Source organism: Triturus cristatus, chromosome 4_1 (genome assembly GCF_964204655.1).
Source record: "Triturus cristatus chromosome 4_1, aTriCri1.1, whole genome shotgun sequence".
In the NCBI taxonomy this organism is placed as follows: domain Eukaryota; kingdom Metazoa; phylum Chordata; class Amphibia; order Caudata; family Salamandridae; genus Triturus; species Triturus cristatus.
The window spans coordinates 35392106-35411501 of NC_140585.1; the positions used below are offsets into that span (position 1 = coordinate 35392106).

Here is a 19396-nt window from a genome sequence, read left to right on the forward strand (position 1 = left end):
GAGGAGATATAATGGCAGGTTACACATGTACTGGAAGAACATACATGCACTGTGTACCCATGCCCTCAGGGTGCCAATAGGAGCTCACACATGTACCAGGAGGTCATGCATGCCCTGTGTACCAATGCCCTCAGGGTGCCATGAGGAGATATAACTGCAGGTCACACATGTACTGGAAGAACATACATGCACTGTGTACCCATGCCCTCAGGGTGCCATGAGGAGCTCACACATGTACCAGGAGGTCATGCATGCACTGTGTACCAATGTCCTCAGGGTGCCTTGAGGAGATATAACTGCAGGTCACAAATGTACTGGAAGAACATACATGTACTGTGTACCCATGCCCTCAGGGTGCCATGAGGAGCTCACACATGTACCAGAAGGTCATGCATGCACTGTGTACCAATGCCCTCAGGGTGCCATGAGGAGATATAACTGCAGGTCACACATGTACCAGGAGGTCATGCACGCCCTGTGTAACAATGCCCTCAGGGTGCCAAGAGGAGATATAACTGCAGGTCACACATGTACTGGAAGAACATACATGCAATGTGTACCCATGCCCTCAGGGTGCTATGAGTAGCTCACACATGTACCGGGAGGCCATGCATGCATTGTGTACCCATATCCACCAGGGTGCCACGAGGAAATATACCTGCAGGTCACACATGTACCAGGAAGTCATGTATGTTGTCTGTACCCATGCCCTCGAGGTGCCATGGGGATGATCTACCTAGAGCTCACACATGTACCAGAAGCTCATCTATGCACTGTGTACCCAGGCCCTCTAGAGTGCAATGAGGAGCTCACACATGTACCAGGAGGTCATACATGCACTGTGTGTACCCATGCCCTCTAGGGTGCCATGAGGAGCTCACACATGTACCAGGAGGTCATACATGCACTGTGTGTAGCCATGCACTCCAGGGCACCATGAGGATCTCAGACATGTGCCGGAATCTCATGCATGCCGCGGGTACCCATGCAATCCAGGGTACCACGCAGATGCCATCCCTCTCGCTCGCGCATGCGCTTTGCTGGCGGTACTTGTCACCCTCTCATGCGGCCCCTGTCTCTCTCTTGCAGCTGCCGAACATGTTCGGGAACCTTCGCTCCACCTTCATGGCGCTGATGATCGGATCCTACGCCTCCTCCGCTGTCACATTCCCTGGAGTGAAGGTGAGACACTCTCTCCACTTTGTATCGCCTTCCCTCAATGTCTCGCTCTGACCCCGCCTCCTTTCCGTCCACCCCTTCTCCAAACATTGGGGCACACTGACAAAAGAAGTGACCGAGCACGGCGTTAGCCTTGTTGGCTTAACTCTGCGCTCCGCCACTTCTGAAATGCAGGGCTGCACCGTATTTACTATACGGTGCAGCCCTGCGTTTCTTCCTGCGCTGGCGCTAAATTTAGCAGCCTAGCGCCAACGCAGACACCCTTGCACCAAAGTGCAAGGATGTCTGCGTGCAGGGGAAGATTGTTTATGTGAAGAAAGGTGTCCCTTCCTGCGCATACACAATCTGAAGTGGCATTATGTAACTTCTCTCTGTGCTGCTGAACGCAGCACAGAGAGAAGTTGCAACACGTCTTTTCTTTTAATTATTGTTTATGCGCAGGAAGGGTCACCTTCCTGCACATAAACACTCAATGGCGTTTTGCTGTTTCTATGTGCGCTGCACAACGCAGCACATTGAAACAGCAAAGATGAGGAGAAATAAAGCGTTTCTCCTCGTTGCGCCCTTTAAGACCAGGTTTTCACTGGTCTTAATTTTGGCGCTGCCCATTATTTACGCCACCCTTGTAAATATGAGGCAGTGTCAAAATCAATGGGTGTTGTGTCGGAACCCCCCCCACAACACCCATTGCCCGCCCCTTTCACGCTAAGTGCTGTGTGAAATGGTGCCTTATTTACGAGGCAGCGTTCAGCCACATTAAATGTCTTAACACTGCCTTGTAAATAAGGCAAAGGCCCTGTCGCCATCGCAACGTCGAGAAAGGCGACGTTCCAGTGGCGATAGGGGCTTGGAAAGAGGCCCAATTGTTTCTGAGTCCTGTGTGTGTCACTCTCATGCGCTCCTTCTCACTTCCACAACTTCAACCCCCCTACTTCACCATCTGCATCCTTCTCTCCCTTCTCCTGTTTCCCCCCACTTCATGTTTTTTTATAAACTCCTAACTTACATGTGTCCCCCTACTCTCCCTGTCCTCTGTGACTCACCTGTCTCTCTCTCCCCTCTTTGACACAGCTTTCTCTCCTGTCTCTCCCCTCTCTCTCGTTCCCTGTACTCTGTTGGCCTGTATATTGTCCGTCTCATCTCTCTCTCGCCTTTGACCCCTATCTCTCTCTCTCTCTCTTTCTTTTGCTGTACTCTGTGTCTGTAAATGTTGCCTCGTCTCTCCCTCTCTCTCTCCTTGACCCATGTCTCCCATCTCTCTCTCTCTCTTTCTTTCCTTGTACTCTCTTGGTCTGAATTTTGTCCATCTCTTCTCTCTCTCTCTCCTTTGACCTTTGTCTCTCTCTTTCTCTCCCTGTACTCTGTTGGTCTGTAGATTGTCTGTCTCTTCTCTATATCTCGTCTTTGCTCCCTGTCTCCCCATTGACTCTCTCTCTCTTTCTTTCCCTGTACTCTCTTTGTCTGTATTTTGCCCCTCTCTTCACTCTCTCCTGTGACCCCCCGTCTCCGCTCTTTACCCCCACAGCTCGTCTACGAGGCTGGTATCTCCTTCCTCGCCATCATGTTGGCCTGGTCGGGCCTCGCCTGCCTCATCTTCGTCAACTGCCTGGTCAACTGGCCCAAGGAGTCCTTCCCGGCCCCGGAGGAGGTGACTTACACGTGAGTACACGGAGGGCCTGTCCTGTCAGGGCCGGTCCTGTCAGGGCAGGCTGTCGTCTCTCGCTTATCAGTCCCTGGTGCTCTGGCCATGGGGCCTGGGGGCTCCCTCAACCGTTCTCGGGGTGACATTGAGCAGCAAGCCCACTGCGTGTTGTTGCACCCAGGACCACACGGAGAAGCCATCATTTCCGTGGTTTCATTCCCCCCGGGCATGGGGGGGGGGGGGGCCCTGAGGATGCGGGTGAAGGCCACTTAAACTATTGGGTTTCCCATCGGTTTGATACCAGTAGCCACCGGGGCCCAGGGGCCCCAAGGGTCCGGTGCCACTCAGGAACCGAGCGCTGGAGCCTCCCCAAACATAACCAGCGGTGCCAGGTGCTCCCCCGGACCCGGGCCGCCTGAACCTTCTGGTTGTCTCAGCTGCACCTCGACCCCTGCGCTACGACCCCCCTGAAGCCCCTCGCCCGCGCCTACGAGCGCAACCTGTGGGTCCGACGCGTCTCCAAAGCACCCCAGCAAAAGTGGGGGCCACAGGAGCGATTGTCAGCCTCCTCCTCAGAGGCTAGGCGGTCCTCTGCACCCACCCATACACGGCTCATCCTCCTCCCCAGAGGCTAGGCGGTCACCTGCCCCCCTTCTTACACAGCTCATCCTCCCCAGAGGCTAGGCAGTCACCCCCCCCTTACACAGCTCATCCTCCTCAGAGGCTAGGCGGTCACCCCCCCCTTACACAGCTCATCCTCCTCAGAGGCTAGGCGGTCACCCCCCCCTTACACAGCTCATCCTCCTAAGAGGCTAGGCGGTCCTCTGCATCCCCCACCATACACAGCTCATCCTCCTCAGAGCCTAGGCGGACTTCTGCACCCCCCCATACACAGCTCATCCTCCTCAGAGGCCAGGCAGTCATCCCCCCTTACACAGCTCCTCCTCCACAGAGGCTAGGCGGTCCTCTGCATCCCCCCATACACAGCTCATCCTCCTCAGAGCCTAGGCGGACTTCTGCATCCCCCCCATACACAGCTCATCCTCCTCAGAGGCCAGGCAGTCATCTGCCCCCCATACACAGCTCATCCTCCTCAGAGGCCAGGCAGTCATCTGCCCCCCCATACACAGCTCATCCTCCTCCTCCTTAGAGGCTAGGCAGTCATCCGCCCCCCCCCCCCTTACACAGCTCATCCTCCCCAGAGGCTAGCCAGTCATCTGCCCCCCTTACACAGCTCATCCTCCCCAGAGGCTAGGCAGTCATCTGCCCCCCCTTACACAGCTCATCCTCCTCAGAGGCTTGGCAGTCATCCCCCCATACACAGCTCAGCCTCCTCAGAGGCTAGGCAGTCCTCTGCCCCCCCTTACACAGCTCATCCTCCTCAGAGGCTAGGCAGTCTTCTGCCCCCACCATACACAGCTCATCCTCCTCAGAGGCTGAGCAGTCCTCTGCATCCCCCCATACACGGCTCATCCTCCTCAGAGGTTAGGCAGTCACCTGCCCCCCCCCTCCTTACACAGCTCATCCTCCCCAGAGGCTAGGCGGTCCTCTGCATCCCCCCATACACAGCTCATCCTCCTCAGAGCCTAGGCGGACTTCTGCACCCCCCCATACACAGCTCATCCTCCTCAGAGGCTAGGCAGTCATCTGCCCCCCCATACACAGCTCATCCTCCTCAGAGGCCAGGCAGTCATCTGCCCCCCCCATACACAGCTCATCCTCCTCCTCCTCAGAGGCTAGGCAGTCACCGCCCCCCCCTTACACAGCTCATCCTCCCCAGAGGCTAGGCAGTCACCCCCCCCCCCTTACACAGCTCATCCTCCCCAGAGGCTAGGCAGTCATCTGCCTCCCCTTACACAGCTCATCCTCCTCAGAGGCTAGGCAGTCACCGCCCCCCCCCTTACACAGCTCATCCTCCCCAGAGGCTAGGCAGTCATCTCCCCCCCCCTTACACAGCTCATCCTCCCCAGAGGCTAGGCAGTCACCCCCCCCCCCCTTACACAGCTCATCCTCCCCAGAGGCTAGGCAGTCATCTGCCTCCCCTTACACAGCTCATCCTCCTCCTCCTCAGAGGCTAGGCAGTCATCCGCCCCCCCTTACACAGCTCATCCTCCCCAGAGGCTAGGCAGTCATCTGCCTCCCCTTACACAGCTCATCCTCCTCCTCCTCAGAGGCTAGGCAGTCATCCGCCCCCCCTTACACAGCTCATCCTCCCCAGAGGCTAGGCAGTCATCTGCCCCCCTTTACACAGCTCATCCTCCTCAGAGGCTAGGCAGTCATCTGCCCCCCATACACAGCTCATCCTCCTCAGAGGCTAGGCAGTCATCTGCCCCCCCTTACACAGCTCATCCTCCTCAGAGGCTAGGCAGTCACCCGCCCCTCCCCTTACACAGCTCATCCTCCCCAGAGGCTAGGCAGTCATCTGCCCCCCCTTACACAGCTCATCCTCCTCAGAGGCTAGGCAGTCATCCCCCCCATACACAGCTCAGCCTCCTCAGAGGCTAGGCAGTCCTCTGCCCCCCCTTACACAGCTCATCCTCCTCAGAGGCTAGGCGGTCCTCTGCCCCCCCTTACACAGCTCATCCTCCTCAGAGGCTAGGCGATCCTCTGCATCCCCCACCATACACAGCTCATCCTCCTCAGAGGCTAGGCGGTCATCTGCCCCCCACCCCAATACACAGCTATCCATCGCTTACCATCCAACACAAGTCCCTCTAACCACAACCACGGCTGTGACCTTGTGGCTTTAAACACACCCAGCTTCACTCAGGCACCACTCACACACTTCTCACCACTGTCTACAATCAGAAGATAACACAACATGATGGGGCCCCCCTGTAGAATGTGACGTGGGGCCCCTGAGTCTCCAGTATCTCACAGATGCACATTCACTTTGGGCTGAGTGAGGCCCTGTTGGAAGGTTGAGGCCCCCCCTGGGTGGTTGGTGGCCCCTGGAGGGTTGGAGCCCCCCCTGGAGGGTTGGGGCCCCCTGGCGGGTTTGTGCCACCCCCCTGGACGGTTGGGGCTCCTCTGGAGCATTGATGCCCCCCCCCCTGGAGAGTTGGGCACCCCTGGGGGTTGATAACCCCCCTGGAGGGTAGGAGGCCCCCCCCCGGAGGGTTGCGGCCCCCGGGAGGATTGGTGGCCCCCCCCGGAGGGTTGGAGGCCCCCTGGAGGGTTGGAGGCCCTGTGGACGGTTGGTGGCCCCCTTCACCGCAGGGACCCGCGTCTTGCCCCAGTCTACAATCATCCATACACTGAGTCCCTTCAACCTGAGCACCAGTGTACTGTGACTCGACCTCTTATTCTAAGGAAAGGCGATTGACCTGTCGCCTTCTTCACAGGGCAGTGAAACACTCACACCGCTTCCAGGACAGCCAGGGGGTAGCTTGGTCAGTAAGATTGGGGTAGGGGATAAAGGGGCTTCCAGTTTCCCAACAATATAATGTTATAATACTTTATACTACAAGGAGGGCGTATGAGAGCAGTTGAAAGGGGAAGGAATTCTGATTGGTAGGGCTACTATGTGGGAGAAATCACAACATCTTGTAAAATAACCAACATTTTTGAAGACTTTCAAAAGTAAACTTACAGATGGAGAGTGTGTGTGTGTTAAAAGTCCTGATGAAATCCGACTGTCACCACACCATGCCCGACTGAAAAGCACCCGGGCCTAACTATTTACCAAAAAAGACATTTATTAGGGGGATGGAGACCACAAACAGACAGCCTTGCCCACATCCATTTTCCTCCTACTCGGCCATCTCAATGAAGTGGCACAGAGATTTTCCTCTCACGCGGCTCACCAACGCAAAGTCGGCGATGCGAGCGAAAAAAATCATATGCTAGACCACCTCAAAGCGAGATTTCTCAACGCAGGCGGTCGAGGCAGGCCGCTACCGCTCGCGTTGAGAAACCTGCCGCTCGTGTTGAGGATGTGCCGCTCGAGTAGAACAGCTGCTCATGGTGCCGTTCACGCTGATTTTACAATGCGGGACAAACTCCTGGTGCTAAAAATCAGCACGAGCAGCGTGATTTACCGCACTCCACCGCTAGCGGAACTCCGTGGAACGCGGCACAGTTTTTTCAACACTTCGCAAAGTTCAGCGTAACAGAACTTTGCGAACTCTGCCCAAGCCTTAAAAAATACCTGGGGGCTGAGAATAACAGCACGCGCCATAGCTACAACTATCAACAAAACATTGTTCATTGAATTTAGAAAACACCAACTAACCAGCACGTAACGCCAAAGCTGCACTCCTTTGAACACAGGAAACAAGATTTTAAACAAGCATTGGGAAAGCCAACAGGTCTCGCCTTTAGAACTTTTAGGCTTTGCCAATACCTTTTGATAATGCTGCAAAGCAGCAACAAAAATAAATAAAGTAGCAATGCCAAGGCTGTAGGCACGCGCATGCGCGACCACGGGAAATGACGCAGGCGCCTTTTGTTTCATTTTCCTATCCGAAAAGGAATGGTAAATAAAACAAAATAGGACAATAAAGTATCGGGAAAGTGCTTTGTACGGCTGATGAGCCAGTAGCGATATGATGCCTGGCCCTCCAAGAAAAGGGGGCGACGGTGGATAATAACAGATGATGAGTGGGGAGGGGATGAAAAGCAGCACACGAGAGAGAAAACAGCACGGAGCAAGGGACGTTTGGGGCCATATGTAGGTACCTCAATACCGGTCGGTAACGGCCGGAAATCGGTAAATATCCCGTTACCGACCGGTATTGAGGCACTTGAGATGTAGGTGGCTGATTTCTGGATTCGGTATTTACCGAATCGGAATTTTAAGAAATCGGTAAAATACCGATTCGGTAAATTACCGAATCCAGAAATGCTATGTAGGGGGCACTCAAGTGAGTGCATTATTGGTGTCTGGATTCGTTATTTACCACCAACTACAATTTGATGGTAAATGACGAATACCTTTCAAAAAGCATTTTTGTGCTATTTGTAAAGTGCCATGTGGCAGACATACGTATGTGCGCCACATGTGCACACATGCACGAATCAGGGGTGCAACAGGGTGTCAATGTGACACCCTGCCACCCCTGATAATGCCTCCCCTATTACCGATTCGGTATTTACCGAATCGGTAATAGTAACTGGCTTCCCATTCATTCCTATGGGCCTCCAGGCCCATAGGAATGAATGGGAAGGGATGCATTATTACCGATTCGGTAAATACCGATTCATAAATACCGATATTTACCGAATCGGTAATAATTACCGATTATTTACCTACATACTATTTACCGATTCATAAATACCGAATCGGTAAAATTCGGTATTTATGAAATGGTAAATAGTATGTTACCTACATATGGCCCTTGATGAGGCGCACAAGCACACAAGAAAAGCAGCATCTTGGGGGGGGGGGGGGTATCTGGGGCGCAGAGCACAGGAGGGCGAGAGCTGGAGACGCATGTAGTCTCATGCAGCGCTAAGCCAACAATAAAACAATAGTTTCTGTAAAGTGTGCAATGGAAGGAAAGAAGCCAGCCAATCAGAGAGTTGGTAAAGTACCTATGCCCCAGGTGAGGGACAACCACATGATGGGCAAGCTGGACAGGCAAAGCAATCAAATAAGCGAGCAAATGAAAGTGACACTGAAGTCAGCCAATAGTAAGCAATGGGCGGGCTGTAAGCCCCTCTATGCCCCTGATAAGCCCACTATAAACAAACTTCACATGTGCTCCTGTCCCAGCCCAGGTAGAGCAGCCGCTTCAAGAGATGGCTGCTGCGAATGTTTCCACACTCGGGGAATGCTTCTGACAGAGCCGGGGGGCTTTTGGGTGCAGAAGAAGGCTTAATGGATGAATGAGTCAAAACACCTTAGAGAGTTCAAATCCCGTACACAAAGAAATATATAACACCTTAAAGAGAAACAAACCTATCAGAAAAGCGTTGCAAAGCACCCTGCTTATCACTTAAAGATATGATGTATTATGTGATATTTATATGGAACGAAAGTTGTGTATTTTGTGTACAAACTCAGCTTTAAGAGGCGCATAATGCTACAAAGTCCTTCCGAACTACATTCGAGGTAAAGAGCTGGGGCCCGATTCACAGAACTAACTTAAGACAAAATCCTAAACTTACTACCACTTTGGTATTCACAGAAGGCACTCAATTAGGATTTTTCTCAGTTTAGGAGTAGTAAAGTTAGGACTCCTAACTTTAGGACTCCTAAATGCCTTCTGTGAATACCTAAAGTCGTAAAGTTAACATTTGTCTCTGTTTGGGAATAGTAAAGTTAGGAGTCCTCCTTCGGTCCTTCTGTGAATACCGAAAGTCTTAAAATTAGGATTTTTCTCAGTTTAGGAGTAGTAAAGTTAGGACTGCTAACTTTACTACTCCTAAACTGAGAAAAATCCTATCTTTACGACTTTAGGTATTCACACAAGGCATTTAGGAGTCCTAAAGTTAGGACTCCTAACTTCTGTGAATACCGAAATGAGTAAGTGCCTTCTGTGAATACCAAAATGAGTAAGTGCCTTCTGTGAATACCAAAATGAGTAAGTGCCTTCTGTGAATACCAAAGTGGTAGTAAGTTTAGGATTTTGTTAGTTAGTTCTGCGAATCGGGCCCACAGTCTCCAGGTGCAGGAAATGTTTGTTGGGGAATGTTTCCGCAAGGATGAGATGTTAGAAGTCTGTATTTTGGAGTTTATGCTTTTGCCTCAGATATGTTTGCCACATGGGACCAAAGCCTATTGTGCCGCATTGCATCAGTCACAACCCTGCCTCGCACAGACACTTAAACAAACACCTGCTGATCTTGGCTTTCATCCTGGGTAAACTGAACCCTCAACCCAGGCAGGTCCGCCCCAACACCCGTGCTCCAACCAGGGCACCCAGACCAGCCTAGCACTCACTGTTCCCAGGGAAAAGAGATGGCACACTTCCCAAAGGCAGTGTAACTGGTGACTGTGCCAACATCCCCACCCCCCTCAAGTGCACAAGTCCAGTCCCCGTTGCTGGACAGTCCCTGGAAACCATCGGCCGGCTGGGCCGTGCGATCCACCGCTGCCCTGCGAGGCACAAGGCTTATTTCCTGTCATTAATAATGTTGTCAATAGCCACAACGTCTTATGCATAACACCCTGGGGTCACACTGGGAGTGTGCACCCACTTTCTGCACCCCCAGGGCATTATGGTACTACAGAAGGGGCCACAGATGCTTGGGCTACATGTGCACCAGCGCTATCTTGAGTAAACTTTCCCTAATTTGCATAGGGGTGTGGCATCCCCTGAGGGCAGTTCTCTCTTTTGTGGGAAGGGGTCCCATGGAGCCCCAGTTATGTAGTCGGGTGCAGTGAGTGAAGAGGGTGTAGTAGCTGTGTCTGTAAGGGAGGTGCAGGAGCTCTGTAGGGGTGGTGTAGGAGCGCTGGCCTATACGTGTGGGTCTACGAGGGCTAGATGTGTGGCGGTGTAGTAGCTGTGTCTGTGTGGGTGATGCAGGAGCTCTGTAGGGGTGGTGTAGGAGCGCTGGCCTGTGTGTGGTGGTCTACGAGGTGCTAGATGTGTGGTGGTGTGGTAGCTGTGTCTGTGTGGGTAGTGCAGGAGCTCTGTAGGGGTGGTGTAGGAGCGCTGGCCTGTACATGTTGGTCTATGAGGGCTAGATGTGTGGTGGTGTAGTAGCTATGTCTGTGTGAGTGGTGCAGGAGCTCCGTAGGGGTGGTGTAGGAGTGCTGGCCTGTGTGTGGTGGTCTACGAGGTGCTAGATGTGTGCTGGTGTAGTAGCTATGTCTCTGTGGGTGGTGCAGGACCTCTGTAGGGGTGGTGTAGGAGCGTTGGCCTGTGTGTGGTGGTCTACAAGTTGCTAGATGTGTGGCGGTGTCTGTGTGGGTGGTATAGGAACCCTGGCTGGGGCTTACAATGTACATGTCCAGTTTGTATGGTTGACCTTTGCCCTTTCATTTGCCTTGGTCAATGCAGGAAGAAGATTAAGTTGAGCGGGCTGGCGCTGGATCACAAAGTGACCGGCGACAGATTTTATACCCATGTCGCCACCGTGGGTCAAAGGCTGAGCCAGAAGGGGGAGCATGAGAAGAACGTGTTCTCCTCGACTGAAGAGATCAATGGAAAGGAGTCTGCGCCCCAAGAAAGTGAGTACTAACTGTCGGTCAGGGGTGATGGAGGATTCCCCACCCCCATTACATTCTACTTTTAGTCTACGGTTTAAGGGCGGCAGGCGCTCTGCATAGTTGAGTCACGGGCAGTTCGAAGCCCAGAGTGCAGGGGAGCAGGGTGGGGGTAGTTGGGTTGGGGTTGATTTGTCTTATTGTTTATTAGATGGTGCGACACTGAATGATATCGAGAGGGGATTTGACAGATATGAATATCTCACCAAACATACAATGGAACAAAAGTTTTAAGCTACTATCTTGGAATGTCAACGGGTTGGGGGACATACTGAAACGTAGTATTGTATTGCAATATATTAAGAGACACTCTCCTGACGTTGTGTTACTCCAGGAAACACACCTTGTCAGAAACACATGTAGGGCTCTGAGTAGATGGGGATATCGACTGAATGTCCACTCAGGCTTTGGGGCCGGCTCCAGGGGGGTGGGCATTATGACCAAGAAGTCCTTCCCAATGTCAATCAACCACACCAGGACAGAAGTGAGGGGTAGATATGCAGCCATATTGGGTCAGTGGGAGGGTATGTTGCTAACAATTGTAACTGTGTATGTTCCCCCGGGGCTACTGGGGCAAACATTCAAAGACTTAGGGAACCTATTGCTAACCTTCCCTGAGGGCCGCCTGGTGGTGGGTGGGGATTTCAGCTCAGTAGTGTCTGGATCACTGGACCAATGCCCTCCCCGTCACCATGGGCCCGGCACAAAGGTGTCTTCCGGACTTTGTAGATGCAATGGGATTAGCCAACGCATGGCGAAAATACCATCCCGATAGTCTCCAATATACTTTCCACTCAGGAGCTCATAACAGTTTGTCCCGTATTGACTACCTTCTCACTCTAGCGGCTCAAGTTAGCAATATCCACGATATCAAGCATTTAGCCCGTGGCATATCAGACTATTCGCCAATATGGGCTCAGGTGGCCCTGGGCGAGAAACAGGTGGGCAGGACAGCACCCATGGTATCTCAAAAGTCCAGTTATCAGAGAGAAACTGACAGCAGCCATTGAGCACTATTTCCTTGAGAATGTAGAAGCAGTAGCCTCAACACAAACGCTGTGGGAAGCCTTTAAAGCAGTAATTAGGGGACAGGCGCTCTCCCTGATTGCCGGAGGGCGCAAAGAAAAGATCAAAGACTTGGCCAGACTAGAGGAAGAAATTCTCCATACAGAGAAAGAAGCAGAGGGACAATTACAGCCGGACACACCCCACACACTATCACTTGAAAGAGAGGAATATAAGAATATCGGAACGGATATGGCCAAGATTTTGAGCAGGGACAAGGCGGGTAGATTGTACGAGTTAGGGGACAAGGCCAGGAAGTTATCGGCCTGGCTGGATAAGAAAGAATTCGCAAATCGCCTGGTACCTGAACTAACCACTGAGCTGGGCGCGATCATAGTAGACACACAAGACATTGCCGATGAATTTTCTCTTTATTACCGCTCAATTTACCAGACAACCCCCTCCTTTCAAGAAGTAGACTCTGCAGATCTGCTCGCAGAGATAACACTCCCCAAGTTAGAGACTGAAGACAGGGAGCTGCTCGACAGCGCCCTTACTGATACTGAAGAGGCCCAGGCGATAAGAAGCCTCCAGTCGGGAAAAGCCCTGGGCCCTAATGGGCTGCCAGTTGAACTCTACAAGCTAAAACCAGACAAAATAGCACCGCACCTACGAGGCATGTTTGAGGAACGTCTAGATTTGGGAGTGCTCCCGTTAGATCAAAGGGTGGCCACACTAGTCACCGTACACAAAACAGGTAAACCCAGAAATAAATGTTCTTCATATGAGCCTATCTCCTTACTAAACGTTGAACCTAAAGTTCTGGCCAAACTGCTAGCGGGGCGGTTGGTAAAGGTGATCAATAAACTGGTACACCCGGATCAATTGGGCTTTATGCCTAACAGAAACACGGCACTTAATCTAAGATGACTGCACGGAGTGCTGGGTCGTCAAGGTTCTATCAGGGAAGTTGCAGTAGTGGTGTCATTAGATGCCACAATGGCCTTCGACACCATTGAATATTCATACTTCTTCACAGTATTCAGTAAGATGGGATTTGGATCTAACTTCATTGGGTGGATACGTCTGCTATACACAGAGCCCCTGGCACAAGTAATTGTGAATAATAAAAAACAGCGGTCTTTGCACTTCAACGTGGGACAAGACAGGGATGCCCACTGTCCCCTTTACTCTTCGCTTTGTCTCTGGAACCACTTGCAGCATGGATCCGTAAGGCCCCTATCATTCATGGCCTGAAATGGGCTGATAGTTGGAAGGACCGTATCTCCCTTTATGCAGATGATATTATATTATATCTAGCATCCCCCAAAACATCCCTTAATAGGGTTCTCGGTATATTCACGACTTTTGGCAAGTACTCCAGATACACTATTAACTGGAGTAAGTCCTTAATATACGTCCTTCACGGACAGCCTCCATCCCTACCTAAGGACTGTACAATACAGGAGGCAAAGGATGGATTTCAATAGCCAGGGATCTACATAACAGCAGATTCCAAGCCTAGTTAAGAAAATAACTTGCTCCCCCCACTACAGCGATTAAAACGAGACGTTGCTAACTGGAAAGCGCTGCCTCTATCGTTGCTGGGTAGAGCGGCATTGTTCAAAATGATGTCATTGCCACGCTTCCTCTATGCCCTCCAAAAATTTCCAAACTCAGTCCCGACAAAATACTTCAAAGAAGTAGAAAGTGTGCAGAGAGAGCTGCTTTGGGAGGGACGTGCCCGTATATCCTTCCTAAAACTGGTGAGGGATTGGTATGATGGAGGTATTGGGCTCCCCGATATTAAAAAATACTACTGGGTGGCCCACTTAGCTGCAATCAATCACTGTACATACCATCATTGGGAGGACCCGGGCTACAGAATGGACAAATGGCTGCTGCTAGGTGGCAACTTTAATACAGCCTGTATTCCAAACCTAACAAATTTCCCCTGACTGGACCGACCAGACATTCAGTACAAATATGGCATGCCACCACCAGAAGCATGGGTTGGGAGCAGAAACTTACGTAGGCCACTCCCCTGTGGGAAACCGAACAATTGGGCACTTTGAAGAACACAAAGGGATTCGACAGATGGGACATGATCGGAATCTCAAGAGTAAGCGACCTATGGAAAGGGGGAGGAGTCATAACATTCGGAGTATGAGATGGCTTATACAGAGCACTACAGGTACTTGCAGGTGAGACACGCACTGACATCACCGATACCGGGGGTGGGGGGAGACCCTCCCAGAGGCCTCACCACTGGAGGATAGACACCTCGACGGGTACATGCAAATAAAAGCAATATCACTAACATATAAAAAGTTGATTAACAACGCCCCAGACCCTTTCGTGAAGCTTCGAACACACTGGGAAAGAGACATCTCAGAGCTGGATGAAGATGAGTGGCAGGAAGCGTTGGCCTCCCCTAAGGAAGATCGCTTGAGACTGGTCCAACTTATGATCCTTCATAGAATATACATTACGGGACTAACTCAGGCTAAGATGGGCAGAGTAGATGATGGAGAGTGTAGGAGACGGTGTGGTCAAGAGGGTTCATTCATACACATATTGTGAGGATGTAGGCATATTCGGAAATACTGGACAGACATCCACCAGTGCTTTAGTGAAGTTTTTGGAATAAGCATGGACATCAATGCTAAGAGAAGTTTGTTAAATATTTGGGAACCCATGGACCTAAACAGTAAGGATAAACTGTGGGCGACACTAGGCTTGATGGTAGCTAAATGAAATGTGGCTAGACTATGGGGGGCTAGTGCAGCTTCCACAGTGGCGGAACAGGAGGCAGACACGGACTGGTGTATGATGCGAGAGAAAACTGTTAATATTGCGAGAGGCTGCTCTAAAACATTGACACAGGTGTGGGGCAAGTGGAATGAATACAGTAGTAATATATGTGTTCCACCCTACTGGCCCTTCTCCCTCAGATCCATGTTCACCATAGGAAAGTGACTCAAACTCTTAGCTTCGAATTACGTTACAAGTCTCTGCAAATTGGTATTTGCCACAATAAATATTATTGTACTACATGATAATGTGCATGTCGTAGTTAAGAATATGAAAAAAAAGAAAGTGAGTACTAACTCCCAGACTTGGACATGTGAGGGGAGAAAGTGAGTACTAACCCCAGACTTAAACATGTGATAGGAGAAAATGAGTACTAACCCCCAGACTTGAACATGTGAGGAGAAAAAGTGTGCACTAACCCCAGACTTCAACATGCGAGGGGAGAAAGGAAAGTGAGTACTAACTCCAGACTTGAACATGTGAGGGGAGAAAATGAGTACTAACCTCAGACTTGAACATGTGAGGGGAGTAAGGAAAGTGAGTACTAACTCCAGACTTGAACATGTGAGGGGAGAAAGTGAGTACTAACCCCAGACTTGAACATGTGAGTGGAGAAAGTGAATACTAACCCCAGACTTGAACATTTGAGGTGAGAAAGTGAGTACTAACCCCAGACTTGAACATGTGAGGGGAAAAAGTGGGCACTAACCCCAGACTTCAACATGTGAGGGGAGAAAGGAAAGTGAGTACTAACTCCAGATTTGAACATGTGAGGGGAGAAACTGAGTACTAACCTCAGACTTGAACATGTGAGGGGAGTAAGGAAAGTGAGTACTAACTCCAGACTTGAACATGTGAGGGGAGAAAGTGAGTACTAACCCCAGACTTGAACATGTGAGGGGAGAAAGTGAATACTAACCCCAGACTTGAACATTTGAGGTGAGAAAGTGAGTACTAAGCCCAGACTTGAACATGTGAGGGGAAAAAGTGGGCACTAACCCCAGACTTCAACATGTGAGGGGAGAAAGGAAAGTGAGTACTAACTCCAGACTTGAACATGTGAGGGGAGAAAGTGAGTACTAACCCCAGACTGGAAAATGTGTGGGGAGAAAGTGAGTACTAACCCCAGACTTCAACATGTGAGGGGAGAAAGTAAAGTGAGTACGAACCCCAGACTTGAACATGTGAGGGGAGAAAGTGTGTACTAACCCCCAACGTGAACATGTGAGGGAAGAAAGTGAGTATTAACCCCAGAGTTGAACATGTGAGGGGAGAAAGGAAAGTGAGTACTAACCCCAGACTTGAGCATGTGAGGGGAGAAAGTGAATACTAACCCCAGACTTGAACATGTGAGGGGAGAAAGGAAAGTGAGTACTAACCCCAGACTTGAACATGTGAGGGGAGAAATTGTGTACTAACCCCAGACTTGAACATGTGAGGGGAGAGAGTGAGTACTAACCCCAGACTTGAACATGTGAGGGGAGAAAGTGAGTACTAACCCTAGACTGGAAAATGTGAGGTGAGAAAGTGAGTACTAACCCGAGACTTGAACATGTGAGGAGAGAAAGGAAAGTGTGTACTAACACCAGACTTGAACACGTGAGGGGAGAAAGGAAAGTGAGGACTAACCCCAGACTTGAACATGCGAGGGGAGAAAGTGAGTCCTAACCCCAGACTTGAACATGTGAGAGGAGAAAGAAAAGTGAGCACTAACCCCATACTTGAACATGTGAGGGGAGAAGGGAAAGTGAGTACTAACCCCAGACTTGAACATGTGAGGGGAGAAAGTGTGTACTAACCCCAGACTTGAACATGTGAGGGAAGAAAGTGTGTACTAACCCCAGACTTGAACATGTGAGGGGAGAAAGGAAAGTGAGTACTAACTCCAGACTTGAACATGTGAGGGGAGAGAGTGAGTACTAACCCAAGACTTAAACATGTGAGTGGAGAACAAAAAATGAGTACTATCTCCAGACTTCAACATGTGAGGGGAGAAAGTGAGTACTAACCCCAGACTTGAACATGTGAGGCGAGAAAAGAAAGTGCGTACTAACCCCAGACTTGAACATGTGAGAGGAGAAAGTGTGTACTAACCCCAGACTTGAACATGTGAGGGGAGAAAGGAAAGTGAGTACTAACCCCAGACTTGAACATGTGAGGGGAGAAAGTAAGTACTAACCCCAGACTTGAACATGTGAGGGGAGAAGGGAAAGTGAGTACTAGCCCCAGACTTGAACATGTGAGGGGAGAAAGTGAATACTAACCCCAGACTTGAACATTTAAGGTGAGAAAGTGAGTACTAAGCCCAGACTTGAACATGTGAGGGGAAAAAGTGGGCACTAACCCCAGACTTCAACATGTGAGGGGAGAAAGGAAAGTGAGTACTAACTCCAGACTTGAACATGTGAGGGGAGAAAGTGAGTACTAACCCCAGACTGGAAAATGTGTGGGGAGAAAGTGAGTACTAACCCCAGACTTCAACATGTGAGGGGAGAAAGTAAAGTGAGTACGAACCCCAGAATTGAACATGTGAGGGGAGAAAGTGTGTACTAACCCCCAACGTGAACATGTGAGGGAAGAAAGTGAGTATTAACCCCAGACTTGAACAAGTGAGGGGAGAAAGGAAAGTGAGTACTAACCCCAGACTTGAGCATGTGAGGGGAGAAAGTGAATACTAACCCCAGACTTGAACATGTGAGGGGAGAAAGGAAAGTGAGTACTAACCCCAGACTTGAACATGTGAGGGGAGAAATTGTGTACTAACCCCAGACTTGAACATGTGAGGGGAGAGAGTGAGTACTAACCCCAGACTTGAACATGTGAGGGGAGAAAGTGAGTACTAACCCTAGACTGGAAAATGCGAGGTGAGAAAGAGAGTACTAACCCGAGACTTGAACATGTGAGGAGAGAAAGGAAAGTGTGTACTAACACCAGACTTGAACACGTGAGGGGAGAAAGGAAAGTGAGTACTAACCCCAGACTTGAACATGTGAGGGGAGAAAGTGAGTACTAAGTCCAGACATGAACATGTGAGAGGAGAAAGAAAAGTGAGCACTAACCCCATACTTGAACGTGTGAGGGGAGAAAGTGTGTACGAACCCCAGACTTGAACATGTGAGGGAAGAAAGTGTGTACTAACCCCAGACTTGAACATGTGAGGGGAGAAGGGAAAGTGAGTACTAACCCCAGACTTGAACATGTGAGGGGAGAAAGTAAGTACTAACCCCAGACTTGAACATGTGAGGGGAGAAGGGAAAGTGAGTACTAACCCCAGACTTGAACATGTGAGGGGATAAAGGAAAGTGAGTACTAACCCCAGACTTCAACATGTGAGGGGAGAAAGGAAAGTGAGTACTAACCCCAGACTTGAGCATGTGAGGGGAGAAAGGAAAGTGAGTACTAAACCCACACTTGAACATGTGAGGGGAGAAATTGTGTACTAACCCCAGACTTGAACATGTGAGGGGAGAGAGTGAGTACTAACCCCATACTTGAACATGTGAGGGGAGAAAGTGAGTACTAACCCTAGACTGGAAAATGTGAGGTGAGAAAGTGAGTACTAACCCGAGACTTGAACATGTGAGGAGAGAAAGGAAAGTGTGTACTAACACCAGACTTGAACACGTGAGGGGAGAAAGGAAAGTGAGTACTAACCCCAGACTTGAACATGTGAGGAGAGAAAGTGAGTACTAACCCCAGACTTGAACATGTAAGAGGAGAAAGAAAAGTGAGCACTAACCTCATACTTGAACATGTGAGGGGAGAAGGGAAAGTGAGTACTAACTCCAGACTTGAACATGTGAGGGGAGAAAGTGAGTACTAACCCCAGACTGGAAAATGTGTGGGGAGAAAGTGAGTACTAACCCCAGACTTCAACATGTGAGGGGAGAAAGTAAAGTGAGTACGAACCCCAGACTTGAACATGTGAGGGGAGAAAGTGTGTACTAACCCCCAACGTGAACATGTGAGGGAAGAAAGTGAGTATTAACCCCAGAGTTGAACATGTGAGGGGAGAAAGGAAAGTGAGTACTAACCCCAGACTTGAGCATGTGAGGGGAGAAAGTGAATACTAACCCCAGACTTGAACATGTGAGGGGAGAAAGGAAAGTGAGTACTAACCCCAGACTTGAACATGTGAGGGGAGAAATTGTGTACTAACCCCAGACTTGAACATGTGAGGGGAGAGAGTGAGTACTAACCCCAGACTTGAACATGTGAGGGGAGAAAGTGAGTACTAACCCTAGACTGGAAAATGTGAGGTGAGAAAGTGAGTACTAACCCGAGACTTGAACATGTGAGGAGAGAAAGGAAAGTGTGTACTAACACCAGACTTGAACACGTGAGGGGAGAAAGGAAAGTGAGGACTAACCCCAGACTTGAACATGCGAGGGGAGAAAGTGAGTCCTAACCCCAGACTTGAACATGTGAGAGGAGAAAGAAAAGTGAGCACTAACCCCATACTTGAACATGTGAGGGGAGAAGGGAAAGTGAGTACTAACCCCAGACTTGAACATGTGAGGGGAGAAAGTGTGTACTAACCCCAGACTTGAACATGTGAGGGAAGAAAGTGTGTACTAACCCCAGACTTGAACATGTGAGGG

At 50.3% G+C, this 19396-nt stretch overlaps 1 protein-coding gene across 1 annotated transcript in view; it reads left to right on the forward strand.

Moving 5' to 3' along the window:
* Window positions 1-19396, forward strand: part of SLC43A1 (solute carrier family 43 member 1) — a 375520-nt gene that overhangs the window by 282636 nt on the left and 73488 nt on the right. Inside the window, exons 6-8 of the mRNA XM_085651420.1 lie at window positions 1090-1182; window positions 2705-2838; window positions 10771-10940. Of these exons, the coding sequence (XP_085507546.1) occupies window positions 1090-1182; window positions 2705-2838; window positions 10771-10940 (397 nt within the window). The remainder of the gene's footprint in view (window positions 1-1089; window positions 1183-2704; window positions 2839-10770; window positions 10941-19396) is intronic.